Below are 24,219 nucleotides of genomic sequence, written 5' to 3' on the forward strand. Positions count from 1 at the left end.
AAAGCTCATACCAAGAACTGACTTAGTTGGTCTTTAAGGTGCTACTGGAAGGAATTTGTTTTGTTTTGACTATGGCAGACCAACACGGCTACCTATCTGTAACTGAAACCATTTTGATTCCCAAACTGATGAAATGTTTTCCCTGCAAGGAGGGGGCGGGGCAGGGAGCCTTCCCATTGTCTCAGGAATTGAGTAATCAGCATTTTAATGGGTGACAGACTATCAGGAAAGACAATCAGAGAACTTGGCAAACAGGAAAAACAACATTCAAATTTCTGTTTTAGACCGCCTTTTTTGTGATGTATGTATGATGTCTCTGGAGGTGGTCTTGATCTACAGCAGTGTTTCCCAACCTTTTTTGGGCAAAGGCACACTTGTTTCATGAAAAAAATCTCGAGGCACACCACCATTAGAAAATGTTTAAAAAATTAACTCTGTGCCTATATTGACTATATATAAAGTAACTCTCTTTAATAGGCATCAAATAAACACAAAGAAAGTACCGTATTTTTCGCCCCATAGGACGCACTTTTTCCCCTCCAAAAATAAAGGGGAAATGTGTGTGCGTCCTATGGGGCGAATGCAGGCTTTCGCTGAAGCCTGGAGAGCAAGAGGCATCGGTGCGCACTGACCCCTCTTGCTCTCCAGGCTTCAGGAAGCTTTCCGCAAGCCTTGCGCGCCCGGCAGGAGCTCCCGCCCAGCGCGCAAGGCTTGGGGCGGCATCCTGTTGCCCGAAGCACAGGGAGCCCTCCGGAGGGCTCCCCGTGCTTCGGGCGAGTGTCTGCAAGGCTTGCGCGCCCGGCGGGAGCTCCCGCCAGGCGCGCAAGGCTTGGGGCGGCAGCCTGTTGCCCGAAGCACAGGGAGCCCTCCGGAGGGCTCCCCGTGCTTCGGGCGAGTGTCTGCAAGGCTTGCGCGCCTGGCAGGAGCTCCCGCTGGGCGCACGAGGCTTGGGGCGGCAGCCTGTTGCCCGAAGCACGCGGAGCCCTCCGGAGGGCTCCCCGTGCTTCGGGCAAGTGTTTGCAAGCCTTGCGCGCCCGGCAGGAGCTCCCGCTGGGCGCGCAAGGCTTGGGGCGGCAGCCTGTTGCCCGAAGCACGGGGAGCCCTCCGGAGGGCTCCCCGTGCTTCGGGAGAGTGTCTGCAAGCCTTGCGCGCCCGGCAGGAGCTCCCGCCAGGCGCGCAAGGCTTGGGGCGGCAGCCTGTTGCCCGAAGCACGCGGAGCCCTCCGGAAGGCTCCCCGTGCTTCGGGCGAGTGTCTGCAAGCCTTGCGCGCCCGGCAGGAGCTCCCGCCAGGCGCGCAAGGCTTGGGGCGGCAGCCTGTTGCCCGAAGCACAGGGAGCCCTCCGGAGGGCTCCCCGTGCTTCGGGCGAGTGTCTGCAAGCCTTGTGCGCCCGGCAGGAGCTCCCGCCAGGCGCGCAAGGCTTGGGGCGGCAGCCTGTTGCCCGAAGCACAGGGAGCCCTCCGGAGGGCTCCCCGTGCTTCGGGCGAGTGTCTGCAAGCCTTGCGCGCCCGGCAGGAGCTCCCGCCAGGCGCGCAAGGCTTGGGGCGGCAGCCTGTTGCCCGAAGCACAAGGAGCCCTCCGGAGGGCTCCCCGTGCTTCGGGCGAGTGTCTGCAAGCCTTGCGCGCCCGGCAGGAGCTCCCGCTGGGCGCGCGAGGCTTGGGGCGGCGGCACGGGGCGGCCGGCCGAAGCGAGCGGCGATGGGATTTGGGAGGGAGCTCGCTCGCCGCCCCGCGTGTGCTCGCCGCCGCCCCGCCTCTCGCTGCCGGACTCGCCCGCCTCCCTCCCACGGCACACCAGGCAACGTCTTGCGGCACACTAGTGTGCCGCGGAACACCGGTTGGGAAACACTGATCTACAGGGTGGCAATTTCAAAAGTCTATATAAGGCCTTGCGCACCATTGTTCTGGGTCCTCCTCCCTCCTTTGTGTGGTGAGTGAGGACCCTGTTGAAACAGATCAATAAAGATCAAGCTTACTAGCTGTTTTGCTTCTCAATATTCTCTAGTTGGCCTGTTATTTTCTCCTACCAATAGGGAACCTACGTAAGGACTCTATATGGGCTCCTGGATACCCCATGAGGGGAAAAAGGGCAATTTTTGTTAACAATGCCCTGAGATGAGATTCCTGCCTTGCAGCGGGTGGGGCTAGATGGCTTGTGGGGTCCCTTCCAGCTGCAGGATACTGCGACTCCACACCGTAGACTGTGGCTTAAAACATCCTTGCAACTGGAACAGAATATTGCGGGGGTGGGTGGGAGGGAGCGAACTCAGTCACATAGTCCTTGCAAGGATGAAGTCAGGACCACACAAGAAGCCACAGAGAAGGATTCAGTTACATTGAAAGCAGTGCCAGATTTAGGTTGGATGAGGCCCTCAGCTACTGAAGGTAATGGGGCCCTTTCTATGTCCAGCTGTCCTTTGTCCACAACAAATTGCCGTTGTTTTTTTTGTGTTGAATATATGCTGTATGATCATTTATGGACCTCATAGGCATCTGAAGCCATTTGCACGTAACAAAATATGTATTTTATCAAAGTAATTGTTGAGCTGAAATACAGTTAAGAAGAAGTATATTACTAGTGAAATACAATTAAGAAGAAGTATATTACTAGTGAAATAATTATTAATCTCTAACTTAAATGGATTTTTTATTCTGATACGGTAACAATTCATAACTAACTTAATAATGCAAACACACTGGCATTTAGCAAGAACAAAAGTTCCTTTAAGAAACACAATTTACACTCATAATCTAGTCTCTTGAAACTTGCTATAACATGAAATAATAATAGGTGTGAATATATGATGCAAACTACTAATAAGTATAAATAACAGAAAGTAGGCACCCTATATATAGAAAGGAGCAAACCAGGGAAATTTAAGGGAGCAGGCTAGCAGGTGGGGCCCAGGACTTACAAAACACTGTTGCTGTATGTAGGATTTATTTTATTTGTTTTTCATCTTATATTTTGTAATTGTACATCCAGGTTTTTTCCCCTTTAAATTTTTTTGTGGGGCCCTAAGCTAGACCTTGTTTAGCTTATACATAAATCCAGCACTGATTGAAAGATCATGGGGGATTTCCCTCTCCGTTGCTAAGGAACAGCTTCCGCTTTCCTCCTCCTGCGGAAGAGCCTCGCGCAAGAGGCAGACACTTAACTAGTAGCCCCCTCTTCCCTTTTCGTAGCTCCTCGCCAGCGTGCCTCGGTTGAGAGTCGGGTACAGTATACGTCTCCGGCAAGCGGTGCATGCTGGGAACTCGGATGCCGGTTGCCCCCCATTGGCTGGATCCGCGCAGGTTCCTTTTTGATTGGCTGGCGCGCGCCTCGCCGCCGCTCCCCGTTTTCTTTTTTGGCGGTTTGAGCCTCAATGGCGGCTCGTGTGGTGGGCGAGGCGGCGGCGGCGGCTGAGGCTGAAGAAGAAGGGCGCCTCTGAGAGGAGCTGAAGGGCTTGGCGAAGGCGGAACACTTGAGGAATTGCAGAGCGCTGACGCGGAGGATATACCTGCACGTGAGGAAAGGAAGACACGGGTCAGCCCCGGTTCGCCTCGCGGCCATGAGCGCGCAGCAGCTCCCGCCTCCTCCCGCCTGGGAGAAAGAGCACCTTTGGCTCTACCTTCTGGCGCTGGGCTTCGACCCGGAAAAAGCCGCCGCCGGGAGGGTCTCCACGCATCTCGGCCTGGGCGTGTGAGTGGGCCTCTTTTTTTTCTTTTTTTCTTTTAAACTGACCTTTGTTTAATGCTCCGCTTCCCAAACATGGGTCTCCGGCTATTTTTGGGACTACAACTCCCATTGTCCGCAGCTTTCCTTGGAGGTTTCTTAAGCAGAGGTTGGGGGCCCCACTTTCTGGGGGCCCCCCCAAATTTCACTACAGTATTAATATACTTTTTCTTCATTGCATTTCAGTTCAACAGTGGTATTTCAGTTCCACAGTTACTTTGATTAAATCGGTATTTTGTGATGTGCAAATGGCTTTAGGTACCTATTTGGTCCATAAATTACCATATAGCACATATTCTTTTATATATCTATATCTAAATATTTATATCTAAATGTTGGTTTTTTAACATATCATTTTCAACAATTATTAAACATACTTTCATATCTTATACAATTTTTTTCACTTCCATCAGTCACATCTGAAAATTTTCCAATCTTTTCCAGTTAATTTACATTTCTTACTATCACTATTATATAAATATCATAACTAATACCTCTCTTCTTCCTCTGCTTTGCAATATTTCACATATTCCTCCTTACAAAACTTCTTGTAGTCCTACTAGCGTAATTTGTTGATTACAGTTGCTCTTCAAATAATTCGTAAATTTCTTCCAATCTTCTGTGAATCTCTGGTCCTGCAGGTTTCAAATAATCCTTCCTGTCATTTTATCCAATGCTGCGTAGTCCATTAATTTCATCTGCCATTCTTCTTTCGTCGGTATTTCTTCTTGCTTCCATTTCTGGGCCAACAATATTCTTGTCGCTGTTGTTGCAGTTTAATATCCTGTCTATTAATGTCCTCGACCATATAGCATATATTCAACGCAAGAAACAACAACAATTTGTTGTTGACAAAGTACAGCTGGACATATAAATGGCCGCATTACCTTCAGGAGCTGAGGGCCTCATTGCAGGGGGTTGGGCTGGATGACCTTAGGGGTCCCTTCCCACTCTACAATTCTGTGACTCCATGAAGGGATTTGTGCAGTTGTTTGAAAGCAGCTGGAGACCCACTGGTTTAATGTGTGTACATCTCACACAAGTTCCTAGAAGCAACCGCGCTGGTGGGGGTAGGGGGTAAAAATGCTATGGGGGTTTATTCAAGTATATTATTTATGGTAGTGGTTTTTTGAAAAAGATACGGTACTGTCTTAAAAATGAAGTACTAAAAGCACACCTCTGGCCGGCAAATGTTGGTAGATGAAGTATTCCCATCACTGCACCTCTCTCCCTTTAAATTTAAAAAGAATGTCCACGTTCATGCAAATTGTATTTACCAACACTAAAATGGATCATGGGAAAGAATTAATAGTGCAGGACTGTGGCTTTGTAGCACTCCTGTAAGTTTTAAATGTGCTGTTATAAGAGGGGAAATAAAGCATGGTTGGATGTTAATCCCATTTCTTGCTCCAAAAAACAACAACCTGCTTCTCTATAAATCTTATTATTTTGTGAGCTGCTACCAGTGCATTGAAGGGCCCTCTAAGGGAGGAAAGGAGGCAATCCTGGCGGGTGCTGAGGTTTGTGCATGGGGCAATTGTTTCCTTTACAAGGACATTTCTGGTTTTCATAATTTTTTATTTTTTTTTAGGAACATGTTTGATAAACCGAACAAAGATGCATTTAGTATCGTTGTGCACTTCCTGTTTTCCAACGTGGACCAGTCTCGTTGTAATGAGATTTTCAGGTGAGTGTCATGTCCCTTTATCTTCATTTAAAGGATGCTTTATTACTCAATGGCTTTTTCTTATTGACAAAATTATGAACGGGTCCACAACTTCTGGATGGCCTTACAAGCCAAACTAAAAATTGTGGCCACTAGAATGTACCGGTAGTTGGTCCCTGCCAGGCAGCGCCTTTTCACCCTTTCCTGCAGAAAAGGGTAACAGGGTGCTTGCCAGTTTGATAGCTGTGTGGCCAAGGGCCCAGCAGCTATGCAGCCCACAATTGCTAGTAGCAGCCTTCCTCTGGGGAGAAATCGTACATTGCTATCCCTTTGTGGGACTGCCGTATTGCTCCCCATTAAAAGAAAATAGTGTAATATCCAGCCCACCACTAGTAGAGGTCTAGTCTTGCTGCAGAGGAGATAACCATAATGTTTGTTTCTACTCCTCCTCTGCCCACCAAAAGGATGCATATTGTGCACAAGGTAGGGGGAAGAATTCTTGTGGATGTGATTAACAGAATTAGAGGAAAGTGTAGGTACTACTTGTTAATTTAACATTCTTTTCTCTATTTCTTCACATCATTTTTTGAGATTTTAAGCTTGCTTGCTTCTGCTCTCTCTGTGTGTAGCCTTTGTCTGAGAGGAAAAACTAGCTAACAAGGGACTTGCTGCACATTTTCTGGAGATTATTTAGTTGCAACTCCCGCAAGATCATCTTTGTGGTGTTGGGGTCAGAAGGTGCTGGAAACTGATAGCGATGAGCAATAGAACTCTTTTCCAACTGATGTCATGAATAGTATCTTTGTAACAATATAGTATTCAGTGTTTGGAATATACAGTTACATAATTTATTAGTTGTAAAACAACAGCAGTGCATTTAACAGTGCAATCTTGCAAATGTCTATTCAGAAGTAAGGGCTTCTATGTTAAATAATACTTGCACTCAGGAAAGTATATAAAAGCAAGAGACCAGTTCAGTAAAATAAATTATTCTGAAAGGTCAAATACCTGCTGGGGTAAGACTAAGTCATGTGCCAGAATTTTCTGTTCAGACAAGTGAATTAGGTGATAAAAAGCTTTCAAGCTTTACTAATTGTCATGGTTAGCTCAGTTTCAAAAGATGCAGATGGAGGAAGCCAGTCGCTTGGTAAGACGATATGTGTTCAGTTATTTATGCTAATGCCAATCTATTGTAGCAAGCAGGAATTCTAGCTTAAACAAGGCTGTGGGCATTCAGAATGGAACTTGATCTCTTTCTATCTGTTTTTTTTCCAGTCATTAAGTTTAACTATCCACAAAAACAATGGATAGTGATTTATTTCCAAACTAAACATGTAGATAGGATTTTGGAGACAAAATGACTGGCTGGGTGGGAAAACAAAAAACCTGAGAAAGTGAGGGAGGAAAGGCTGTGGAATAAATCTCTAGTTAAAAACAGGATTTAAAAAACCCAAGTTATATCAGTTTAAGATATATGTTTTTTCCAGATAATATATTTATTGATAAATTCAGGTAATATTATTGTGCTATCATAGTGGAACTAGACTGCACAGCTAGCTAATAGAAACTAATGCCTATATTTTGTCAACCCCCGCTTAACTGTGTGACAAAAGTTGAAGAGAAAGCAGGCCAAATAGACTTCCTAAGGCAGGGAATTTAACAGTCTAGGTGCTGCCACAGCACCCTAGGACAGGTGCTTGTCTCCTAGCTATTTGTCATTCATCACTGATGGGACCTGGAGATCTTAAGATTAGGCAGATTTATATTGGAGACGATGCTCCTTTTGGTATTTTGGGCCCAAGTCATGTAGTGAGAGACTTGTATGTCAGCTTGTGTTTGGAAGTGAACTGGAAGACTGTGCAGCTGTTGTAAAGTAGTCAGCGCATGTTCTCTAGGGTGAACACACACCAAAACCGTTTGTTGACATATTCCACATCAGCTGAAGCTTCCGAAAATTCTTCAGAGGTTGCCCATTTGGAACATATTGCTGTAATTGTAACATGCCTCTTCTTGTCTCCATAACTAGCCTATTATTTAGCACAGGGTGCGTTCCAGAAGTTTTTTGGACTCCACCTCCCATCAGCTTGGCCAGGGGTTGGGGATGATTTAGTACTATCAATGCCAGCCTGAAAATTGACTACAACTGTTGTCTATGCAAACTCTATCTAGGTGGGATACTTAGGTTTTTGTTAATGCAAATCTGTTTAGAGAACACTGAGCCTTTTGTATTGCTATGTTTTGTGAGAAATATATCTGATTCATTCAACGTTTGTTGAAATTGACTTCTTTCCCTTCCCTGGGAATGGAAAGATTTTGTTTTCCTCCAACAGATAAAAAGACAGACTCTGAATTCAGGAAACATAGTTACGAATGGCTAAGAAGAATTTCAGTAAGTATCGGTAAGAATGAAAAAGGGGTTCACATATTTGCCCCATACATATTGGTGGTCTATGAGAATTCCTTTCAGACTTTGTGTTCTGACCCTTTAGGTGTTGAGAGGGAGAGTTCTCTCATACCCTATTCTCTGCCTCCACCATTTCACCTTTTTCACGCTTTCATCATCTTGCAACAACACAAGTACTTCAAGTTGTCAGCAAATGATAGAAGCTGTTTGAAGGAAGAGCCAGAAAGGAGTGTGGACGAAGATTCCTCCCTCCAGTACTTGCTCCTTTGGGGAGGTTTCCTTGCCAGCCCCAAAAGTAGCCGGTCAGTTTAAATTGTTGCTGTCCAGGATCAGAACATTGGTACCTCTATTTAGTTTTTAAACAGGGCATTTAAATATGGCCTTGCAATCCTATGGTTGCAGCACGTGGGATTGAATTTGAAACACCCAGTGCCGACATAAAAGTACATTTGATGAAGTCATGCTGGGTGGGATTCAGCACAGCAGAAGCTATTCCTTCATTTGTTTGGAATATGAATAAACAGGCAGCCCTGTTCAGGGAAGTTTTTAACGTTTGATGCTTTATTGTGTTTTTAGGAGCCACCCAGATGGGCTGAATAATAATAATAGTAACAAAATACCATAGTGATATCCAACAATAATAAAAAACAAAAAGATAATAAAAACAGATAAAACTATTACCAGAGAAAAAATCGGATGTTTTCCATGGGAAAGCGTGTAAAAATAAAAGTTGTTAGCCTGTGACAAAATGTGTCCAATTTCAGAGCCTGTCTTAACTTCTACAAAAATCCAGTTGTGATGCTACCGGTACATGGGTTGCTGTAACTAAGCTGTTCCTGTCCAGGAATGGCCATTGTTAGCACAGCAATGATGTCTGGGAATCCCTGCTCGTCCCAGAACAGCTGCTGACGGGGGAGGCAGGGATGGCACTCTGGTTGTTACTTTAACTGGTTTACAAACGGCAACAACAACATGCAATTGCCAACATAGATCCTGGGGGGCCTCCACCATTCTTACTTGGCTGATCCCCAAAGTAACCATGGGGGCTGGTCGGCGTGGTGGAAGGGCTGCTCTCATTCCACAGGTGCCTCCTTTGAACACTGGACCACTTTGGAGGTCTGGACTTCACGGCCCTCTTCTTCTCCTGGCTGGGTTTCCCGCATTTCAGAGGCTTGGACTAGATTACCCTTTGGGGTCCCTTCCAACTCTACAAAGCACTCCTAATTACTGAGATCGCTACTGTCACTTCCAGTGGCAGTGATGAATCAAGGAGTACTTCCAGACTGTGTGCCTGTTCCTTCAGAAAGTACAGCCTCGTTCAGACCAGTGATAGGGTGGGCTACCTCTGTTCTGTCCAGTGCCACATTCCCTGGGGTGGGGAAGTAATCTGTGGACCTTGCATGCTGAGTGTTGGTGGGGCAGCTCCCTCCCCCTCTTCTTTTCCCCCTCTCGGCAGAGGAAGGAAGATGTATTGTGAGCTGTGGCTCAGGCACAATATTATTTATCAATTTATAAACCACTTAAATGTCATAATGGTTTCTAAGCAGCACACAGCTATAAAAGCGATACATACTTAGGTCCACAATAACAAATCCATTGAGGCACTCAACATCCTTAATTAAAATCTACAGTAAAACAATTAAAAATCATAACAAAGCAATGCAATCAGAAGTTTGGTATTGGTACAAGCCTCAGGAAATGGTGAAGCAAAGTATGCTGATTTGTCAAAGCTACTTGGTATTGTTTTATTTGCCGATTGTATTAGTGCTACAGCTTAAATCTAAGAGATAGAGTTGTAGGCTGCAGATCACTTCCTCCATTCACTTTTTTATCCTTTTAATTCCCGAGGACGAATGTGGAAACAGCTTTCCTCCAGTCGTTGCATCTTTATTCCTTTCTCCCGGTGGCTCTAAGTTCATTCATCTAATGTACTGCTTCGCAAGATATGTCATAATGCAACATGTTAAAGTAGATTCTGCAGGTAAGCAATCATTTCTTGGAAGGCTTTCTATTCCAAACTAGAATTTTTTATTTGCATGCCACGTGGGAAATAAATTGTAGGACATGCAGTTGATACTGGGTTCAAGGGATCAAAAAACAGAATGAAGGGGGGCCCATGCACAAAAGGCTTGAGAAACTTGCTTCTTCCATTGTAGGTGCTGACATATCCTATCCAGAAGCAGTGAACTCAAGACCTCCCGACTTGAACATTGCAGTTGCAAAATATCATGTAGCACAAAACAGATTTTTACACGGTCTGCAAAAGGAAGACACTTTGATTCAAGAATTGCAGAAAAAAGCATTGTAAGTAGATTTTCTATAACATGTAAGCTGTGGCAGTTTGAGTGATCCAAACAACCGTGTAGCTGAGATTGTTGAGTTTTCGTTTCTGTGCTGCCTTCCAGCCAAAAAAGGCCCTCGCAAAGGGTAGCACACAGATACACAATTCAAATAAAAAAGTAAGTATGAAACTTACAAAAATGTAAGACAAAATCTTAGCACTTCAAAAAAGACTAGAAGCCAAATAAATGCATGATCCTGCCAAGAGACATAGGGCAGTCTCTACAAAGATGTCAGGGAGAATAGGAGTAAATCCCTAGGGAGCAGGCCTGTGTAGCTAAAAAAGGCTTCTTGATTCAAACCAACCAACCAACCAACCAACCAACCAACCAACCAACTAAAACTTTTAGGGAGCTGCCATCTTAGAATTGCATATTACTAAAAAAGTAAACACATGAACTATGTGAAGCACATATTGGGGGTTTGGGGCTTAAGGAAAAAATGCTGTTTGCTCTTCATCAGCTGCTTTTGGGAGTATTGTACATTTAAGAATCTTTACCTGTAGCTATTGGCTTTTACTTCTTTGTTTGCAGGCATTTTAGTAAGCGAATTAGAGATTTAAAATTTGAAAATGCAGATCTGGACAAGCAACTCCAAAAGTAAGTGTACCCTCTTAGCTTGCTTTCGTTTGAAAGTTTCAGTTTAGAGTTTTTTTCCCCCTGGTTGTGGTGTTAACACATTTTCATTACAACATAATACCTGGCAGATATGAGAAGTGGGAGAAGGAAGCATTTTGTGTTGACTTGTATGTGATACGCTCTTGTCATGCCTAATGCTCTCAATGGCTACTGATTAGCTGTTAGCAAAAGACACCAGAATATGTGAGTCAGCTTTTGCTGTAGCACAAATTATACCGTTGGCTCACACTTTTTGTGTTTTTCACTTTCTGGCTAGAATGGAGAAAGGCGTTAATCCAAGTCAGAACAACACGGCAGAGAGAGTTGAGAAGGTGAGGATATTTGATCATGTAATTCCAACTATCACCATCTGGTGCCCTGCCTCCCAGGACTGTCATTTTACGTGCATCATATTTCTGCTTTCTCAAAGTATCTCATTTTCTCTCTCGTTTCCACCCCCGCTTTCTTTTACTTCCAAAGGTTCGCTGTTTATGGACACAGATAACGGAAACACTTAGACGTCTACAAAAAGAAATAGAAGTTGTAGATTCAGTTGTCAAAGGTCATATTGACCAGTACGTATTAGATGGCACAAGTGTCGCTATTAATGTTCCGAGGCCTCTACTTGAAAAAGTTGAAAAGGATATGCACCAAGTAAGTTTCTATGCATCTTTGTTTTTGCACCACTGTTTCTGTAGAATTGTTTTTTTCTCTTGTCTGGTGTTGTTTCGTTTAGTTGTCTGAAATTCATTGTCCCCTAGTTACTGTGATTAGCAACTTTGTTAAGACAAAATGCAGGGAAAGATCTGCAGTATAGTGAAGATGTAATCAAACTTAAATCAAAGAGCTCTGTTCTAAGAGCTGTACTTCTTCCAAGATCATTCCACCCCTACACTGAGTTGGGCTTACGTGAGCCAGGCTCTCCTTGCAGCTGACCGATCATTGGGTTGGACGAGGTTCCATGCATATATCGGCACCCTTCATCTGTAATAAGCAGGGGTGACTAACCCACGGGTCGCATACTACCCCCAAGAGATTCCCCCCCCCCCCGCATTTAAATTGTTTGCCATGTAAATTTTTAATTTAAGAGAAGTTTACTGATTGCTCCCAAGCATACACTAGCATGATGCCAAAAGTCTTTTGGTGCCCCTTTCTTGGTAGTCTCTTGAAAAATCACAATGAATGATGAATGATGCCTTCTTCTTTTATCCTTCAGCCACTCCCCATTTGACTTCCAGGCCCATGGCATAAAGAAACAATCTACAGCCCTGAATCTCAAGCCGCAGGCACTCAGTTATCTCTTAAATCACGGTCTTCACTCCATTTGTCTTGCATGGCTCACTATCCCATTATATTTTGCTCAGTTTTCGAAAGAGGAATGGGGTGTTACGATGATGTATTTCTGTATTAATCAGTTCCTGCCCTTGTTTGCAACGTTTTGCAGTTTCATGTAGGGAATGTCTATGAAGAAGGAAAACTAAACGTTTTAACGGTTGTCCACTTACTCAACAAAGCTTTGGAAATACTGATGCATGAGCGCTGGTGCATTGACAAGAATGCACTAAAATTGGATCTTCAGTACATGGAAGGAAAGACCAAATACCAGAATGTTAATTTACAGGGTCTTAAGTCACTGAGGTGAGTTCAGAAGTCTGTGGCTTGCATATCCTACATGCACAGCCGCTTTTCACATACTTGTGGCATGAATAAACTGACTTACTGGCCTGGCTTAGATGTAAGGGTCTGGTAAACCATGATTTCCTGGATCTGGAGCAAACTATGCCCCATCTTCTGTTATCGACCTTAAGTCAATATTTCTATGGTTTATTAAGTCAATTTTCTCATGATATCTGAACCAGGAAACTGCTTTAAGTAATCCCTAAAACCAGGAACATTCCTGTTTTTTTACGATTTGCTTAAATCAGAGTTTTCTGGTTTGGATGCCATGAGGAAAGTGTGGTTTAACAAGCGCTGGAAGTATTCAGAAATGGAATAGAAAAGAGTGGGAAGCATACAAGCACATTATTTGTTTCTGGACTAGTTGATGGATCTGAACTTGGAGTACAAAATTCCTTTCTCCCTGTATGTCTTGGTGTCCAGATTCTATTTTAAACAGAGGACCTGTACTCTTTGCCTTCTGATTTTATTAACTTGCAGTTAGCTCATTTCAGTTGCCTTTTGGTGAGTATTCTTGCTTTTCAGGTCTATACTAGTAGTCTAGTAACTGTTAACTTTTTAAGACACAAACTTACTTTTGTGAATATCAAATAGCTTCAGATTTTTGTAAATGAAACTTATATATTGTGGTCTTGCAGTTTCTTTCTGCTTACTCTAATTATGGTTCACAACTAGACTTTAGCTAAGGCACAGCTGCTGTGTAATTTATAGCAGATACATTCACTTGATATAACTCATTTGTTTATGAAATCTCAGTTTGCTTGAATAAAACACTTTGTAGTAACTATGTTGGTTATTCTTCAATTCTTACAGGCAAAAATTAAAACGTGAAGATTGTGTATCAATAAAGCAGTCTATTTCTAAAAAACAGCAGGAATGGGATTTGAAGTGGGAAAATTGCCTTGGCCAGTCACCTTTTCATTTAATTAAAAATCCAGATCCTGTAAGTATCCTTTCAGGGAGAGTAAAAGGCTTGTGTTGATTTTTAAAAATGTATGTTTTCTGTAGAAAATTAATTGAAACAAATTGCCTTTAAAAATCCCAAAGGCAGTCCCCTTATTGTTATACCAATTGTTTAACTTGACCAACAAACTTTTTGGTAGTGACGCTGGTAAAATCCTCAAGTATTTTGCAATGGTTAATTCTCTTGATTTGAACTATCTTAAAGAGCCAAACTTATGACCCCTTACTATTGTAAGGTTGTAAGTATAATGTTTTTAGAATGTTGCACTATTTTAGTGTTGTTAGCCACCCTGAGCCTGGCTTCAGCTGGGGAGGGCGGGATATAAATAAAATTTATTATTATTATTATTATTATTATTATTATTATTATTATTATTACTATTAAGATTTCAAATGTTTATTGAAATGGTAAAACTTAAGGGCAGCCTTTTAGATTTTGAAAAGAGGCTGTGTGGTTTTAAAATTTTGTAGGAATTTTAAGTTTTCTGGAATATTGACGATATATTACTCAGAGCTAAAAATATTGTTTAACATAACTTTTTGAATGTCTTTCTTTTTAAGGCACTTGACTTATTACCAGCCATGTCTCCCCTTTCTTTTTCTCCTGCTACCGAGGAAGCTTATAAAAGCAGTGTCTTCTGCCAGTACCCTGCATCAATTCCAGGTAAATCTCAAGAGCAGCTTTATCAATCCTGCCCTGAGATCCATAGCCTCAGAGCATGGGTAAGGGCTTTCGATGGCAACAGTCGCAGACATATCTGTCTTCCTCTTTGCATATTTATACATTTAAAATTATCATCATTAGCCATAATTTTTTAATCATCTTGCTAACATGGGCACAATATTTGAGGCATGTAGTATTAGTCATTAGGGCAGGAATCCCAAACTTGGCCCTCCAGATGTTTTGGGACTACAACTCCCATCATCCTTAGCTAACAGGACCAGCGGTCAGGGGTGATGGGAATTGTAGTCCCAAAACATCTGGAGGGCCGAGTTTGGGGATGCCTGCATTAGGGTATTCTAATCTAGTAAATATAACAAATTTGCACTTCTCGAAAAGCCATGATTCTCTTTGTAAAAATGTATTTTTAGATTCTACCAAGAAGAAGAGTTTTCAGAAAACAGAACTTGAGCTTCCTGGCAAAGCATCAAGATGTCAAGGTAGTTCAGATGGGGTAATTGCAGAGAGGTATGGCTTTAATATGTCCTTATGCATCAGAGGGCTGTGTGTGTGTGTGTGTGTGTTGAATGTGACACAAGTCTGAAAATTGGAGGAGCAGGTATTATACAGGGATGAAGCACTGCTACACATCTCACCTCTTGTTTATAGTTCTGTGACCATCTCATGGAAATGCAATGCGAATCAGTCTTTTCCTTCTGAAGCAAATCTAGATTTGAGCTCTAATGCTATATGGCTTCACTTACCTGCCATTTCTTACGTTTCTTTAGTCCCAGGATGCGCCCAGGTCCAATATGGGGGCAGAGGAGGAACAGCAGAGCTGAATTAATTTATGCTTGGTTTCTCTTGTAATGGGAAGCTACCCTCAAGTGAGGAGGACCCCACTTGCACTGCTGCTGCTCCTGTCAGGTTTGGGAAGCATCTCTGAAGAATGTTGTCCGTCCCCCTCCCCCGCCTCGTAAGACATGCATGCTGCTCCCTGAAGTTCTTAGGGTTGAAATATCATCTGAGCTACGCGTTCAACTGATTCTGCACAGGTCAATATTGACCCAGCTATATATGAGGCATACCTTCCAGCTCTTGTAGCCCTTCCTATAAAGGACTATAAATAGTTTATCCAAATAGGGGGAAATACCGTATTTTCCCGTGTATAAGACTTAAGTTATTTTCTTAAAATAATTGTGCTAAAAACTTGGTCGTCTTATACATTGATAGTGGAGAGGTGGGATGGGCGATTGGTGGCTGCTGCAAACAGGATATTGCCCGCGGCATTTTTGTGGGTGATTGGTGGGTGCTGCAAGGTCCGCTGGCTACTGGCTTCTGCGGCAATTGGTGCTTGCTTTCGGCGAGTGTGCAGACAGTTGGCTGTTGAGTTCCTGCGGGTGAGCAATTTTTGGCAAAACCACCACCCCAAATGCTCAACAAGTCTGGGCAATCCCCCCCAAAAGATCAACAACTCTGGCCAATCTCCCCCCCAAAAAGCTCAGCAACACTGGACAATCTCCCCCCATTTTCTCTATTTGAAAATACAGTACTTACCATATGTAAAACACTGATTTTGCTTGAAGTTCTCTGTGTGGATTGCTACCAGTTCGTAAACTGGTCTTCATCAATTTGTGATTGTGTGGCATGGTGTGCAGTTGCGATTTGTGTGCAAGCTATCTTTAAAGGCATTCTATGAAGCATATATTTCCAGGCACTGAATTCTTTGCGTGTGCATATATTGTTGTTCATGAGATTCACCCTTATACTTCTGGGAGGCTGATACTCAAATAGAGATAAAGCTTTGCTCTAGTTGGCACTAGCTCTCCCTATAATAAAACTGCCTTTTGATGACCGGGACGAATTGAGGGAAATCGTAACGGACAGATACGGGGCATACAGCTTTTGACTGAATGAAGTGCAGAGCATCAACAGTATGCATTTAGTAATATTTTCACCTCTCCTCACCCCCCCAGGATGGTCGTGCCCTCTTCCAGTCTCGCCACAGCGTCTGAAAATGAAACATGGGTATCTTCGGAAAAGGTAACCTAACTGTTCTTGAAAAGCTGAAGTGTCTACAAGGAGTTACAGAGCTTGGAGTAAAGTCATAATTTGGCCTGGTTCTGTCTTTCCCAGCTTGTGGATGGGAGTGATTTCTGCTTTTGGTTGGAGGAGAAGAGAGACAATATAGGCACCAAGAAGTAGTGCTACTCTGGGTGTGAGGCAGCACATAGACTATTTTGTGAGTGTTCCCTGCCTTCCACATGGTGTAGATCGGCTTCAAAAAACGTTATTACTTCATAGAGAGGCCATTGCCTTGAAGAAGCCGAACCTTATCCTAAGATTATTTTACTGGTTTTGACTTTTTAATGGCCTTGAGACCGTATATGCCTGCCAGTAGACATGCATGAGAGAGAGGGCCTTTTCAGTGGTGCTCCTGTGCCTAAGGAATTATTTATTCTATGGCCTAATAGATTTACAAATATTTCTAAGCAATTCATTGGGTTTTTAAATAGTTGTCTTGATTTTCATTATTTATTTTATTTTATGTTGTGTACTGTTTTTAGTTCTTTATTAGATTTCTTACCACCCGTCCCAGGGCAGGTTACAACAATAAAATACGTGAAATTTATTAAACAAATGAAACAATTATAATGGGGAAACACAAAAGCGTCAAAATAATTAAAAACATTTCCATATATAAAATAATTCCATATAATAACAATTAACAATAATTGCCAACTTGGGAGCTATCTTGTGAGGTTATCTACCCTGAAAGAGGGCCTAAAATCTTTAAAATTAAATGTTTAAAATGTGTATATGGTGCGAATGTGGCTTGGTTGCTGCGACATCATAAAATCCTTTACCTTAAAGAAGACCAGCTACACCAAGCTTTTCTGTAGTGACAGCCCAAAACCTGCTTCTCCCTTCTGAATAGGGGAATCCATATAATTTGGGAAACTGCAGCATTGTCTGTTGCAGTTAAATCTGCCATGGTGGTTATGTTGTCAAGAACGACAGTCTGCATCTAAAACCGGTCCTTGAGCATTTGTGCAAATAATTGCATCATTTCAGGGATCGGTTACTGAAACACCCAAGGCAGCAGATCACTCTAGTTATCAACTCTTAAGATATAAAGGAAGAAGTTCAAGACCTGCAAAAACAGCAAAGAAAAAACAAGCTGATACATTCAAAACGCCATCTTCCGTTAAACGAGAAGATCCTCTGAAGAAGGCACAAGAGCAACTGGCGGAACAGGTGAGAGACGTTCTTGAATGTGATTCAGCCAGAAAATTGCCACAAGGCAAGCAGCTCTGCTTAGCTCCGGCATAGGCAAACTCCAGCCCTCCAGATGTTTGGGACTACCATTCCCATCATCCCTAGCTAACAGGACCAGTAGTCAGGGATGATGGGAATTGTAGTTCCAAACACCTGGAGGGCCAGAGTTTGCCTATGCCTGGCTTAGCTGGATTCAGTATTGGAAGGTATGAGGTGGGGGAGGGACTTCCTTCTTCCCTTTGGCCGTGGATAAGCAGAACAAAGCAAAAGCAGTCTCTTAACCATTTAAAGAGATTTTAATGATCACAGCTCAAGAACATCTCGGAGGAAAGGTGTTCCCAATTAAGGTTTCCACCCACTTCCCTGCCCCCCCAGTCCCATCACTTCCATCTTGCAACCACCGTGCTTTTTGTGTAGCCACCTTATCTGCTCTGCGTGACCTTGGACTGTAGGCTGGACACTTTCCAGTGACAGAGAGAGTCTGTTAGCACTCTCTCTCTCTCTCTCTCTCTCTCTCTTCCAGTTCTTCTTCACTTTGCTGTTCACCCTCCCAGTTCTTCCCAACTATGCCCCTCTGCAAACCACTGTTTCAAATCTATACTGCTCTACTGCTCCTGGGCAGCTTCAGGATCCTGGTCAGAGGAGGGGGAGGCTCCCACCATTCCTCATCAGAGGTGCAGACCTCAGCCTGGTCTCTTGACACCTAGGAAAGAGTTGGGAAATCTGCTTGCATCTTGAGCAGCTGCTTTAAAAGCTGTTTCATTGGCAGGTGTCTAATGAACTAGTTTTTGTGTCGAAGTTTTACTAATGCTGCTCTAAAGCTCAATGTTAATAGTCCCATAGTTTGTCAAAGCTGGATTCAGAGTCCCATGAGTAGAACCCGGTCCTGTGGAAACCTGTGTTACTTGTATGGGTTTTTTTTTGTGTGTATTTTTTTGCAGATGGCAGATGTAGTAGTGTCTAATTCTCCCCAGAGCACTCGAGGAGGACAGGATTTGGAGGACCTGCTTGGCACCTTAATCTCAGATCCCTTCTTAACAAAGAAACAGATTCCACGGACCCCAGAAAATCTGAGTGAGTATCTCTAATATTCCACCCTTTAATTACCTATGGCAGAGGATTCTGCAATGCCAGTTGGTACAAAGTTAAGGTTTTGAGGGAATGTAATTCCTTTGTCTGATGCAGGAATTTTTACAAGAAGTCGCGCTCTCTCTTGAACAGGTAGAATAGACACCACAATTAAAGGCATCAGAGAAATCGTTCAATATTTTGGGCAGTCAGTGATGCTTCTGTGCTAGATGGCAATGTTTTCCTCTAGGACTCAAGTGTTGAAGGCAATGGCAGCTGATACCTTTTGACACACAGGTTCTTGCAGATACATCCTCATCCTTTCTGCCTCTGTCCATTTTTCTTTAAAGGGTCAGGAAGAAGGAAGCAGAAATTGTCCTGGTTGGCTCCCTGGACTAAGAGGCTCCCTTTTTGGTGCTGACTGACTCATTGAGAGGCCAGTAAATTGTTCCCTCTCGTCACTCCAGCTGTTCTTGGGGGAAAGTGTGATGTCCTCTATGTTGGCCTGCATGAATAACCTGCCAAATTGTAATTACATGTGGGAAAGGAGGAGAACAATGGTTGGTCAGAGTTCAGTTACGAGCCAGATTAGCAGAAATGCTAATAGTTCCCAAAGGGGGTGATTCTTTCCAACTTTTAACTTTACTCTTCTGCAGCCTAATTCATTTGTTGTACAAGACACGCACAGACTATGGTATTACCTTCACTCCCTGAGAATCCATTTTTTGTTTATGAAGAGTAAGTTTCTTTTCCTTATGGCAACAAAACAGGCATTTCCATTTTGTGGGCGATGCCTGGTGAAATACGCCTGGAGGAGGGAAGCCTTTTCACTGATCAGAGGTTGATGCTTCAGCCTATTGTCTTGCTGTTCACATGACTAGCAGAGCAGTTCAAGATAAGAAAATCTGTTCGGCTCATACAGAACCTGATTTTTAAACGCAGATCAGTCACAGTCTGGCAGTACAAATAGCTTTGCTTCCCTGAACTTTGACATTATATCCACCATTCTTCTAAGGACCTTATACTTAAGTAACTGATGACATTGCATGTGGAAGGAAGCGAGGGAATCCAAACGGTCTGGGCCCAGTATCCCGGAAGGAGCGTCTCCACCCCCATCGTTTAGCTTGGCCACTGAGGTCCAGTACCAAGGGCCTTCTGGCGGTTCTCTCCCTATGAAAAGTGAGGTTACAGGGAACCAGGCAGAGGGCCTTCTCGGTAGTGGTGCCCGCCCTGTGGAACGTCCTCCTATCAAATGTCAAGGAAATACAGTGGTACCTCGGGTTACAGACGCTTCAGGTTACAGACTCGGCTAACCCAGAAGTAGTACCTCGGGTTAAGAACTTTGCTTCAGGATGAGAACAGAAATCGTGCTCCAGCGACGCGGCGTCAGCAGGAGGCCCCATTAGCTAAAGTGGTGCTTCAGGTTAAGAACAGTTTCAGGTTAAGAATAGACCTCTGGAACGAATTAAGTACTTAACCCGAGGTACCACTTTAAACAACTATCTGACTTTTAGAAGACATCTGAAGGCAGTCCTGTTTAGGGAAGCTTTTAGTGTTTGATGTTTTATCGTGTTTTTAATATCCTGTTGGAAGCCTCCCAGAGTGGCTGGGGAGGCCTGGCCAGATGAGTGGGGTATAAGTAATAATATATTTATATTTATATTTATATTTATATTTATATTTATATTTATATTTATATTTATATTTATTTATATTTATATTTATATTTATATTTATATTTATATTTATATTTATATTTATATTTATATTTGCTGTCCTAGCTAGTTTTGAAGGTAACATGCTAACTGTGCAATAGAAACACATTGGATAGGAGTATGGTTTCCAGTGCAGTGCTACATTTCACTTATTCTTGATTGAATTTTAGTTGCTGAAATTAGAAGCTCCTGGAAAAAAGCTATCCAGGATGAAGAAGCCTCAAGTGTGGAAAGGAATCATACCGAAGCAATAAAAGACATGCCGGAGGACCGAGTCCCTGCGTCTCGAAACCAAGTAGATTCAAGTATGGCATGCTTTATGTCTTCATGCATGTCTGATACAGCAGAATCTCCTTTTCTGGATGCGCGGTCTCCATTTTGTTTCCAGCAGGTGGTTACTGGTTGTAGCGAATTGCTGACCTGTCAAGCAGCTGCTGGGCCAGTGGGTGAGATGTTTTGGAAGCAAGGGTTAACATACGCTGTTCCAGGCAAATGTGAAACAAGAAGTCCAGAACCTGGCCTCAAGACTGAACGTGCAAGTGAGCTGGAGGATGGTCCATGGAATGGCATTGCGGCAGAGACTTTGCCTCCTTATGTGAGCCAGAATTCTTCTATGAGTACAACTGTGTCATGGGATGGTCTTCCGATAGGAAGCTGCTCTGATAGCCAGGAAGTTATCCAACTGGGCATACTTCAAGAAACCCTTCCAGAGGAAGGGGCACTCTTAAGCCTTAATAATAGTTGTAAAGATTTTGAACTGGATGAAGTAAGAGAAGACAGCAACACTTTGCCGGACTGTGTGGCAGGAAGTGCGAGCAAACTGGATTTGCAATCTATTCGAAGGCGCTTGGAAACGTTGAAAAAGTCTGCACTCGAAAACTCGCTGCCTTCTAAAAAGCAAATCCCAAGGTGCAGGTCTGAGTTTAGTCTTTCTCCGGCGAGCCTAGAAGCTTGCAATGTTCTTACCCCTTTGGGGAAACCATACGCATCAGATGCAGAACTTGCCAGGAAACCATTGCACGTGACTCTTCTTGAAAGAAAGATCCTTCTCTCCCCCCTGGGTTCGCTTCCTTCAACGCCACAGAGAGAGCAGTCAGGCTCACAGGATAGGGGAGACCTGTTAAACGGTTAGTACCTATTGGATCTTGCAGATGAAAATGCGTTTTATTGCCGTGTTGGGGTGGGGTGGCATTTCTCTGTTTTCAGGGTATGATTCACAGTCCTCTTGTTTGCCTACAGGAGAAGCAGAGTTGCTCAGTGGTTAGAGCATCTGCTTTATGCGTAGAAGGGGCAGGTTTTCTCCCTAATCATCCACAGTTAGGGGGGTCCACACCCGCTGTCTGAAACTCTGAAGAGCTGATGGCAGTCAATGTAGACTCCATAAAAAGCAGCTTCCTATGTTCTCGAGCCCCAGTGAACATGATGGGACTTCTGAAGCAGGCATGGGATTGCTGTGATGGAACACTTTCTAATACTGAGTGGAGCAGAAGCTAAGGAATGCCAGCAAACTGCTAGCACAGTTCTCTAAGGGATAAAATAGCTTGCATTTCTGCTGTGCTCAGATTTGCATTTGCTAGCGCAAGCAGTCATGCCATAGTAGGTACACAAGGGAGCAAGTAGCTATGTGAAACGGCTTATGTACATGAGACTGAAGCCAAAGAAACATGCCACTAATTCTGCACATCCAAGGTAGTGTCTAGTTTTGGGGGGGTTTTTGCCCCACCATTTCCTATGTAGCAAACAGCTTTTTAAACCCTGGGGACTTCCCAGACCAGTTTGTGTTAGAGCAAGAAAGTCTGCTGTCTGTTTTTTATTTCTTTGTTTAATTCTCATTTGCTCCCACTTGCACAACAAGTTCTCTGGATATAGTTTTATTTAACAAAATCCATGTGCTGATTTTAAAAACAATCTTGTATTCAGAGATCTTGCATGCGTCGTTTGTGCAAGGAAAATGATTTCTCATTTTCTGCCCTTAGATGTGAAACATATTCTCTCAATTTTGACCATCTTATTCCTAATATCATCTAAATTCTAATAGCCAAAGTGACCATAAAAATATCCTTTTGCTACTTGAAGTTTTAAAAGTTTTAACTGAGGTTGCTTTGTAGTAGATTTCTACCCCTTACATAACAGGGTACATCCTTGGAAGGCTTTATGCCTAAAGGACTATTATTTCTAGGCAAGTTTTTAAAAAATAATTGAAAAGTTTTTGAATGGTATATGTGTTTCTTTTTCAGAAAAGTAGCATGGAACTGGATGTAAAAGAATCTTCATCTGCAAAGATCTGTAAAGATGAAAACATTCCTTGGTTATAACAATGCACTAACTTCAGAAACTTTAACATTTCACTTTTACCCTAAGTATTTTTTTTTTATTTTTTATTTTTGTAAACCTCATGCTTTCATTGAGATTTTGGTGTTAAGGAATGCAAACTCTGACTTAGTTTGTTGCATAGTCCCCATTATGGTGCTCTTCTGTTTTTACTAATTAAGAGATCCTGAAAAATTGAGGCCATTTGAGACTTTCACAAGCATGGAGTGTTAAGAGACTGTGTACACCTTTACATATCATAACTGCATTCTAATCAGATTTTGACAGATCATTTTGCTCTAACCCTTTTCAGCACATGTTATTAATGAAATGCTCTTGTAAATAATTGGCTAAACCAATTGCCCATTCTTATGTCAACTTTTCCTCCTGTGTGTGAATACAGAGGTTTAAGAATAGTCTTCATTACGCAGATGTTTTCATCTTTCTCTTCTGTGTTTTCTCTTAATATTTGCTGTTGCAAGATGCTCCCCCTAAAATAGGTTATGTGCTGTGTATTTAAGAACTAATCTAAAAAAACAGAGAGCTTGCTTTGTTAGAACATATTTGCCCAGACATAGCTTGGTCATGTAGACAATGAACTGAATTCTAGTAACTAATGTATTGTCTTAAAACGTTCACTTGTCTTAAAATATTTATTAAAATGAAATAAAAGTTTCACTTTTCAAAAAGCATAATAAATTTATCTCAATAAAATCTTCTGATTTAAGGGTTTCCCTCCCTCAGCTCTTCTGAAGAATGAAGTAAATTTATTCAACGCTATATAAGAGGCCCAACTTGTGTTTTATGTCTGTTCACTTATTTTAGGCTGGATTCAACTAATAGGTCCTGCCAGCGAAAGCCCAGGTAAGGCCTTCTGCTAGCACAACAGGTCTTTCCAAACATCTTCAGCCCCCCCCATTGGTTCTGAGTGGTCCAAAATGCTTGCGCTGGTCATCTTGGTGCCACATTGAATTCCTCCTAAACCTCCCTCCAGCTTTATGGCGGATGGTCTGTTCATGTGACTACTGTGGCTTCTGAGCTGGGAAAGTATTTTTCCAGCAGCAATTTTCTATACTTCATGAACCGTTACTATTAATTTCATTTCTATACCGCTTTATATTTTTAAGAATCTCAAAGCGGTTTGCAACATATTAAAGCATCAATAAAACAATCTGAAGGAAGTCAAATAGAAAACTAAAACATTATAAAGATTTCAAAATAAAATATTATAAAGGAGGTCAACTACAGAATATATATTTAACACAAAGTTAACAAAATCTTAAGCATTTAAAAACAACACATTCCTAAGTGAAGTCAAATGCACATTTAAAACAGCATAATTAACAAGAGAATAAAACTGCGCTTTAGGAGCCTCTCTGATCACAGAAGTAGCTTTTGCCCCTAGCATTTAGTAATTTTCCCTCTTGCATGATATATTGCAGCATTTGGGTTATGCAGGTTGGGGGAAGTGGACCTGCCAGAATTTTCTCATTTGGAAAAGCCAAATAGTGTCATAGTGAAGTCTTCAAGGTGGAATCTACACACATATAGAAAATGCAGTGAAAATGCTTTTTTTTAAAAAGACGTTTTGGAAAAATACTTTTAATTTTGCTAGTGTCACATTTGTATATTGCACTTTACAACACATTTAAAATGTTATATTTACAGCTGTGTAGCTGAGTCCCAAGTCAGACTTGCTACTTTTTCATATAGTGTGTTAATGTAGAAAAGCCCCTATGAAAGAAACTGCCAGCAAGGGATGATGTTTTCTTTCATATGTTTCAGCTGCACAGCTTACTCCCT

The 24,219-nt window shown here is 42.6% G+C and overlaps 1 protein-coding gene across 1 annotated transcript; it reads left to right on the forward strand.

Moving 5' to 3' along the window:
* The first annotated feature begins 3,334 nt into the window (after positions 1 to 3,334).
* Positions 3,335 to 23,130, forward strand: HAUS6 (HAUS augmin like complex subunit 6). The gene is made up of 17 exons (XM_081844942.1): positions 3,335 to 3,683; positions 5,308 to 5,403; positions 7,693 to 7,771; positions 9,635 to 9,767; positions 9,943 to 10,090; positions 10,660 to 10,725; positions 11,021 to 11,075; positions 11,224 to 11,397; positions 12,188 to 12,381; positions 13,234 to 13,363; positions 13,945 to 14,047; positions 14,476 to 14,572; positions 16,021 to 16,087; positions 17,120 to 17,302; positions 18,265 to 18,397; positions 20,277 to 21,233; positions 22,344 to 23,130. The coding sequence occupies exons 1-17, from the start codon at positions 3,553 to 3,555 to the stop codon at positions 22,349 to 22,351; spliced, it is 2,754 nt and encodes a 917-aa protein (XP_081701068.1). The 5' UTR covers positions 3,335 to 3,552; the 3' UTR covers positions 22,352 to 23,130.
* The last annotated feature ends 1,089 nt before the right edge of the window (positions 23,131 to 24,219 follow it).

The sequence above is a fragment of the Podarcis erhardii genome (assembly GCF_964252035.2).
Source record: "Podarcis erhardii genome assembly, chromosome: 17".
Lineage (NCBI taxonomy): Eukaryota > Metazoa > Chordata > Lepidosauria > Squamata > Lacertidae > Podarcis > Podarcis erhardii.

Excerpts from the sequence above, each read along its gene's own strand:
- HAUS6 (XM_081844942.1), top strand. The coding sequence starts at position 3,553 with ATGAGCGCGCAGCAGCTCCCGCCTCCTCCCGCCTGGGAGAAAGAGCAC. Across the intron at positions 7,772-9,634 it reads AATGGCTAAGAAGAATTTCA|GACGAATGTGGAAACAGCTT; the intron begins GTAAGTATCGGT and ends TTAATTCCCGAG. Across the intron at positions 10,091-10,659 it reads GAATTGCAGAAAAAAGCATT|GCATTTTAGTAAGCGAATTA; the intron begins GTAAGTAGATTT and ends CTTTGTTTGCAG.